Genomic DNA, 8,822 nt, shown 5'->3' on the forward strand with positions numbered 1-8,822 from the left:
GGTCTCTTCTTCCTAAGAGGCTTATTCCCCTCCTTTCATCATTCATTATACTCATCTTTTAGACTCATCCTTTCCAGAAAGCCCTCTCCAACTCACCTCCTGTTACCTCCAAGGTGGGTTATGCCCCTCCTCTTGGCTTCCCTAGTATCCAGGTCAGACCCCATCACAGCGCCCATCACACTGTGCTGTCATTTCCTCCTTATGTCTCTGTCTCTTCTCTTGAGCTCCTTTAGATACAGGACAAAATTTTTTTTCTTTTTCTTTTCATATCACCAGTGGCTACCATACTGCTTGGCTCATAATTAGCACACAATAAATATTTCTTAAGGATATGAGTAAATGAACTCTAATATTTTGGGGGGAGAAAACAAGATGAAGAGAGGTGAGATGCCTAGTTTAAGATCATATAATTCGTTGATTACAAGGCTGGATCTAGAACCCAAGTCTTCTGGCCCCAAATCCGGTATTCCTTCCACTACACAGCTACTTCTGTGCCTGGTGGGGATGCTGGTGAGGAGGGCTGGCAGTGGTCTGAGTCCCACACACTGGTCATTGAGGCAAGGGCTTGATCAGCAGACTGAAGGTCATCCCACCTGTCCCTTGCCAAAGTCCCGACTCTATCACATCATCTAAAGCAGTGACTACTGTTCTGAATCTTACAGGTGACCCAGCCAGGGTCAAGTCCTTGGGCCCTCTCTTTGGACCCTGTGCTTAGGGGAGGTTAGCTGCACCCTCTAGGGAGCTCAGGGAGAACTTGGACCCTCGTCCCCAGAGCCCAAAGAAGGGAAAGATCTTCTGGGTGAAGGAGGCAGTGAAGGTGTAGATGGGTTCCTGAGTGACGGCATTGGCAAAGGTCACCCAGCCCACCTCGTAGTCAATAGACACACGCACCTGCTGGGGCTGTTCCTCCAGGGCCAGGCGGGTGGGGAAGGAGCCCAGGGCCGAGACGAAGCCCCAAGCCAGTCTCACCGCCCACACCCCCTCCTCTGGCCGCAGCCGAAGCTCCCCCTTCCGCCGGATGTCCTTACTGACCACACCCAGGGTGCAGCTGCCCCCGGGAGCCAAGTCCACACTCACCACCCACGTGTGTCTCCCCCCAGTGAAGCCACCATGGGCCAGGACACAGGTGGCCCGGTCGAAACGCTGGGGGCTGTCTGGTGACTTCTGCCATTTATAGGAGAAGCGAGCCTGCTGGTGGTCCTCAGACAAGAGGAGCTTCGGGTGGGAAGTCCAGGGGTCTAGAGAGATGTGAGCTGTGGGGAAAACCAAAAGGGCCACAGATGTCAGCAGACATGCTATCACCTTCAGGAAAGGCCTAAATACTCCCCTTGACACCTGCGTTAGCGTTACTACCAACAAAGTATATAGTGCCTACAAAGACCTGCAGTATGGGTATCACCTGGAAACCTGTTAGTAACAGACTCTCAGGTTTCACCCCAAACCACCTGAGATGGAATCTGCATTTTTAGCAAGATCCACAACTGATTCCTGTGCTTGTTAATGCCTGCTTCAGAGGATGTGTTGGTTAGTTCGTTAGTTCGGACATCCGGGCTCTCATCTGGTTCTGTGTCTTCCCCTGGAAAGCACTTCTTCTCCCTGCAAACTGGCTGACTCCCAAAGCTGTGCATGCCTGCTCTGATCTCCTGCTGCTGACACATCACGTCCTCCCCCTCCTGTATCTCGGAGGGTGGAAATATTCTTCCCTCAGTCCAAACTTCATGATCACTGCCTGGGCACTTATGACTCATTTATACAGTCTCCACTCCACCCAGACTCTCTGGCTCACCCACGGGTTATTCATTCTGTCTCAGTAATTCTAAAATCAGGCAGGGTCTGAGGATCACCTTTTAACAAAAACACTTCTGCGGACCCCTGCATAGTGTTACTTTTAGTATCCATAAATTGGGACAAATTCATAAATTCAGATATGTCCATGAGTTAGGATCCCTGCCAAGAGCTCTGTGACTTCCCAGGCTCTTCGGCTGATAGACTGGGAACAGTGCCCTTGAGTGGGGTCCAGTCTTCATTCCTTTCCTACCTGCAGGCTGCACTCCTATCATCTATGAAATATAATAACACCTGAGAGAGAGTAGGGGTTCCTGACAATTCTAAGAATGTGATTCTAAACCCAGATCAAATTCCACTCATCCAGGAAGCCCTTCCCAATAGACCTTGTCCCATCCTGATTTAATCTTTCTATCCCATCATCACCTGCAGATCAGAACATGAGCTTCCTGCCAGGGATGTGGTATGTGTGTGTGCCTGTCCCTTCTTCATGGTTCTCCCACAAGCGTTACAAAGGCAGTGACACATATCAGTGTCACGTGTGACATTATGTGTATATGTACATTTATATATGTGATATATATGTATTTGACTATTACAGTGCCCAGTGTAGAACCCTGCAAAATTATCTGCCCATTTCAAGATTAGAATCCTCACTCCCTCCCATCCTGACAGAGGCTGCTTACCTGGCTCATAATCCAACTCAAAGCAGAGTTTTTCTGTAAAGAGGAAATAAAACAGGATGCGATGTCATTAGTCTTACCGAACCATAGAACATTTAATGATGAGGAAACTGAGACCCCAAAAGGGAAGAGACAAAGAGAGGAATGGAAGCTGGAATCCTCTAGACCAGTGGTTCTGAACTTGAACTTGCATCAGAGTCCTCAGAACACTTGCTAAAACACACATGTTTTTGATTCAGGTGGCCCGGGGTGGGGCTGAGATTCGCACTTCTGGCAAGTTACCAGGGGATGCTGATGCTGCTGGCTGGGAGCCCCACTTTGAGCCGCACTGCCTAGCTCTGAGCGGGCAGCGACCAGTGCCTTGCACAGAGCCTAGGACACAGTAAATGCTCAAGAAACATCGACTTAATGAACAGATAAGTGGGTTAATTTATTTCTCGTTCTGCTTGGAAATGATTTTGGGGATAGTCAAAGGTCAGCCTTTGATTAGAGTAAAATTTCCTTCACTGCCAGGCCATTTACTTGTAGGAAGTGGACTTGGGGGAAAGCTCTTCTAAGGTGACATTTTTGTGGGTGGGTCATTTAGAACTAGGTGGCATCATTCGTGATGTCACGTAGGAGGAGAGGGAAGTGTTGGCGAGGAGCCACATTCCTGACTCTCATTTCAAACCCTCCACACCCTCTCCTACCACCACTCCCTGTCCCGGAAAACAGGGTCATGGTCCCCACAGGGGCAATTCCACTCTGAGGAAGGACCAAACTAACAGGGGCGGGGAAGCCAAGGAAAAGAGGAGGGAGGGAAGTCAGCTACCACAGGGCACAGAGAAATACCCTTGCTGGTTATTAATTAACAATGTTCATCATCAAAAACTTATCATGTATTACAAATGTGGATTTTTAAAATTACTGACAATGACAGATTGTGGATTTTTATGGATTTTTAAAATGACTGACAATGACAGATTTTGTTCATCGTTATCTTATATATCACTTCATGGCAAGCGGTTAGATCTATTTCATTATTTTTCAAACCAGTTACATTTTTTTCCAGAAATCCTCACCTTTATTATCTCACTTCATTGTCACATCCTGATAAGCAGATTTTATAAAGATCTGCAAATAAGGAAACCAAGGCACTGGGAGAGTGCAAGCCTTGTCAAAGGTCACACAAACGTCGGGCAGCGGGGCATGGAGGCCATTCCTAAATCCAGGCTTCACAGCCACCTGTGCTTCGTGGGGTCCGCTTACCCAGAAACATCTTCATCTCCTTTCGCAGCGGGAGGGCCTGCTGGGGGAAGTCCCGAATCCTCTGGCCCAGCTCAGGGGATACAGCCTCTGGTTTCCGGCACCTTCTGGTTTCACATCTAGGGGCACAGAAATGGTGGGGTCTGGGAATTATCCTTCTTAATGATGCCTCCAGACTCAGCTGGTCACCTTCTAATTGTCTTGGAGGTGCCAGTTCCCATGGACAGACGTGATTCCTCTGGGATGGATCCACTCCCTCCCCACACTGTCCCCTCTTGGGCAGTGTCATGCAGGGGTGTGTATCTACAGCTGGCTGTACATGGGAATGCATTTGAGTATGTGAAAGTTTACATGTGAGTTATTTTCCTTAATGTGAGAATGTATATTTGTGTGGTAATAACCAGCATGTGGTGCGTGTATGTTTATGTATGTGGGAAAAGAGAAGAGAAAATCTTACCTTATTAGAGTGCTTCTGATATCCTAGGAGAAAGAGAGAGAAAGCAGGGATTCAGTTTCCATTTCTTCCTCCCACAAGAAAAGACAAAATACCGTATTCTCAGCCCTAGATAGAAAAAGGACACCAGATCCATGGAGTCACAGCATTTTCAGGTTTACGAGGCTTCAGGGATCTTAGAGCCCAACCCCTTCATTTTATAAGATCCAGACAGTGAAGTGACCTGCCCCTTAGAGGCAAAGGCAAGTCCCATCCCAATGTCTCCAGCTTCTCAGTCCCCAACGCGTCCGCCTAAATCATGCTGCCTTTCTGATGCCTAATTGGGACCCCAGTATCTCTCCTCCAGTGTGAGGAAGAGAAACAGAACAAGAAGAACTTCCTGCTGGTGGGCGGTGACGCAGAGAATAGTTTGCCTCGGAAATAGCACCTGACATTTGTTCGTATAGTGCTTGACGCTTCTCAGAGTGCTAATTTCACTTGCATTTTACTGTTGGATCCTCACAAATAAAGTATTTTTGAGATAAATAAACAAAGTATCTCCCTATTTGATGGATAGGATGAAGAGACCAAGACCAGAGAGCAAAGCAACCAGGGAGCTCTTGGGGAAGCAAGGACTCTTAGAATTCAGAACTTCTGGTCCTGTGACCCATCTTCCACTTGGGATACAAGGATGTGTGAGTGAAGAAGAGATGGCTTAGACAGGTAAAGATGCAACAAATCATAGGTGAGCACAGGTGGATGGGGGCGGGGCTCAGATCTCACCATCAGGAGCTCCCTTGCTGGCCTCTCCTTCTTCTCCTCCAGTTCTTCAATGAGGGTGCTAAACCGGCAGATTTCCCCAGTGACCAGGACATCAAACTCATCCCGATGCTTTAAGATGTCCCCATCCAGCCTCTCCAACTGGGCTAAGAGGATGCTCTGCTGTTCCTCCAGGAACTGGCTCAGATGTGCAAACTCAGAAATCACTTTTTGTTTCTTGGTGGCCACCTGAGTCTGAGGGGGCAGGAGGAGAGGGCAGGAAGTTATTCCTCCTCTTCCTCCACTTCCTTTTCCTTCTTTTCCCTTAATTCACTCCCGTCTCCCTCCAGATCCACATTCTCCAAGGTTTGGTGGTAAAGTCAGAGCCCCCCACTCCCCAGGTCCCCAGATAGACTTGGAACCATGGCATAGTTTCCTTTACACCTGCCATGCCATTTCCAGGAGGAGGTGTACGGGAGGTGGTGAGGACACCCCACCTCCTGCCATTTACAAAGTGCACACAATGTGCGGGGCACTAAGGTACATTACTGTCCTTACAGCAATTCAGTGAGATAGTGATGATTTTTTTTTTTTTTTTTTTTGCGGTACGCGGGCGTCTCACTGTTGTAGCCTCTCCCGTTGCGGAGCACAGGCTCCGGATGCGCAGGCCCAGTGGCCATGGCTCACGGGTCCAGCCGCTCCGCGGCATGTGGGATCTTCCCAGACCGGGGCATGAACCCGTGTCCCCTGCATCGGCAGGCGGACTCTCAACCACTGCACCACCAGGGACGCCCGATAGTGATAATTTTTAATCTCCACTTCACAGAAAAATAAACTGAGCATAGAGAGCTGTTTGAGGTCATAGAGCTAATTCATTTCAGGATTCAAACTCAGAATGGGGCTTCCGTGGTGGCGCAGTGGTTAAGAATCCGCCTGCCAATGCAGGGGGCAAGGGTTCAAGCACTGTTCCGGGAGGATCCATGTGCCACAACTACTGAGCCTGCACTCTAGAGCCCATGAGCCACAACTAGTGAAGCCTAAGTGCCACAGCTGCTGAAGCCCAGGAGCCTAGAGCCCATGCTCCACAACAAGAGAAACCACCGCAATGAGAAGCCCACGCACCACAACGAAGAGTAGCCCCTGCTCACCACAACTAGAGAAAGCCTGCACGCACAGCAACGAAGACCCAATGCAGCCAAAAATAAATAAATAATAAAACAAAAACGCAGAATGACTTCAGAGCCCTCTATGTTATGTTGCCTTGGTTTCAGAAAGGCACTGGACCCTGAGGAAGGGAAGAGGACCAGGCAAGGGATGATGACTTACCAGGAGGACTTGTATCCTTCGATTTTCTCTTGACTGAATTCCTTGAATCTCCTCTCTCTCCTTTCTTAGACACTCAAGACACTTCTGTATTTGTTCCTGGGAAGAAGGAGCATAAAATATTTAAGATGGGGGCAGGGATAAATTAGTAGTTTGGGATTAGAAGATACAAACTACTATATATAAAATAGATAAACAACAAGGACCTACTGTACAGAACAGGGAACTAAATTCAATATCTTTTTTTTTTTTTTCTGTGGTACGCGGGCCTCTCACTGCCGCGGCCTCTCCTGTTGTGGAGCACAGGCTCTGGACGCGCAGGCTCAGCGGCCATGGCTCACGGGCCCAGCCGCTCCGCGGCATGTGGGATCTTCCCAGACTGGGGCACGAACCCGTGTCCCCTGCATCGGCAGGCGGACTCTCAACCACTGCGCCACCAGGGAAGCCCTAAATTCAATATCTTGTAATAAACTATAATGGAAAAGAATCTGAAAAATATGAATCACTTTGCTGTACTCTAGAAACTAACACAACATTGTAAATCAACTATACTTCAATTTAATTTTTTAAAAATATTTAAGACGGAAACAATGATTTGTTAAGAGATGTCATCTCTGCCTCCAGGAATGGAATGACCCAAGGGAAGGAGTCGTTCTCTTAGCCTGGGCCGTTATGGTCCTTGACAGCTTACTCTCTTTGGGTCTTCTTCCTCTTGTTTTGTCCTCCAAGAATTTTGATTAGGGCTTTCCGCTTTTAGCTCTGTGCCATCATAAGCTATGACTCTGTGTTCTCACCTGAGCCTTCCTGTCTTCAGGCTAAACACCCTAACTTCTTTTGCCTTAATGAATGGTATTGAGGATCTGTCCTGAGCTTGATACGCCCTTCTTCGAAATTATCCCAACTTTCTCACATATCCCAAACAGAGCACATCCAAACAAGCTCTCTTATAAAGGGAATCAACTTTCTGGGTATGATTCCGGAGGGAACAAGAAACTTGGATAATGCAAAAAATAACCAATGAATTGTTTTAAAAATTGCTTGCTCTAGGGGACTTCCCTGATGGTCCAGTCGTTAAGACTTCAAGCTTCCACTGCTGGGGGCACAGGTTCGATCCCTGGTTGGGGAACTAAGATCTTGCATGCCGCAAGGTGTGGCCAACCCCCCACCAAAACAAACAAACAACAACAACAAAAATTGCTTGCTGTAGAATAAAGAACAGGTATACACACATAAATGTCCATATAAGCACATTGCAAAATATATTTAGAACTCTTAACAATACATGCTAATTAACTAATTGACACATATACATAGACTCCCACTTGTAATAAAACACAATATGCATAAACAGCTAAAACCAGTACACACTCATTTAATGACAGATAAAATTATACACCATATATATTTACCCAACCTGCATATATGTAAACACTAATTTACCTACAAACACAAGCAGTCAGTTACACATGCACACCCAAGTAGTCAGATCCCCCCAAACACACTGCACACGCTGGTAAACGTGCAAACATTAATACACATACACACTGTGCAATCATTTCCTCAAGTGCAAAGCCAGACATCCTCAGACACACCTGACTGATCCATGGTTCAGACACATACGTTCATGTTTTGGTGACTCATTCATTCAACATGTATTTATTGAGCTATTATTATGTATTGGCCATAAGTAAACAACATAGGGCATACTTAAAACACAAACACATGATCTTCCATGCCTGGGTCTATTGCCTGGGTAATCACAGAAGCAGGGAGATGGAATTAAGTTTCAGAGTGGCCCAAATAATCCACAACTCTGCTCTGATTCTTTCAGTCCAGTCCAATCCCAGACCCACCCTGGGAACCTCTCAGTTTCCCCTTTCCTACCCTGTAGGGCCCAGCCGCGTCCTCCAGGAAGCGCACAGTGTGGGCACGGTGCTCCCAGGCCTCCCGGCACACCACGCACAACTGCATCTCATCATCCTCGCAGAAGAAGTAGACTTTCTCCCCGTGCTCGGGGCAGATGTCCTCCTCTTCTATGTCCAGCCGGGACACCAGCTTGAGACGCTCAATGTTCTCCACCACGCTGGCCAGCTGCCAGTTGGGCCGGAAGCTCCCTGGGCGGAAAGGCTCCTTGCAGAGTGGGCAGGTTGGGGGCTCCTCGGGGTCCGGGCTGGGGATCTCAAGGTAGCGGGTGAGGCAGATGCGGCAGAAGTTGTGGCCACAGTCAATGGTGACCGGCTCCCTGAGGGTCCCTTGGCAGATGGGGCAGTTGACCTCATCTGCCAGGCTGGTCACAGAGGCAGCCGAAGCCATAGTGCTGCTGCGCTTGTGGCCTCTTCAAGGTCACCCTCTCTGCTCAGCTTGGGGAGAAGGGCTGGGAGAACAATGAGGACACACACCTCACACTCACACACCTACATGTGCACATGGCCAGACACAGGGGCATCTTACATACCCAGTGACGCCCTCATGGTCACACACACATACGTGTGCGCACAGGGCAAGGTACCCACTTGCATCTCTGGCAGCCAGGGTTCTGCTGTCCCCCTCCCTAAAGAACAGACACACACCCTCCAACAGCAGAGACAGAGAAA

At 48.3% G+C, this 8,822-nt stretch overlaps 1 protein-coding gene across 1 annotated transcript; it reads right to left on the reverse strand.

The window, feature by feature from the left end:
- Positions 1 to 711: 711 nt before the first annotated feature.
- LOC137233005 (tripartite motif-containing protein 10) lies at positions 712 to 8,541 on the reverse strand. Its single transcript, XM_067755812.1, has 7 exons — positions 8,113 to 8,541; positions 6,232 to 6,327; positions 4,930 to 5,160; positions 4,171 to 4,193; positions 3,717 to 3,832; positions 2,472 to 2,504; positions 712 to 1,253 (listed from the first exon to the last, which is right to left on the reverse strand). The coding sequence occupies exons 1-7, from the start codon at positions 8,539 to 8,541 to the stop codon at positions 712 to 714; spliced, it is 1,470 nt and encodes a 489-aa protein (XP_067611913.1).
- Positions 8,542 to 8,822: the final 281 nt, after the last annotated feature.

The sequence above is a fragment of the Pseudorca crassidens genome, chromosome 10, assembly GCF_039906515.1.
Source record: "Pseudorca crassidens isolate mPseCra1 chromosome 10, mPseCra1.hap1, whole genome shotgun sequence".
Lineage (NCBI taxonomy): Eukaryota > Metazoa > Chordata > Mammalia > Artiodactyla > Delphinidae > Pseudorca > Pseudorca crassidens.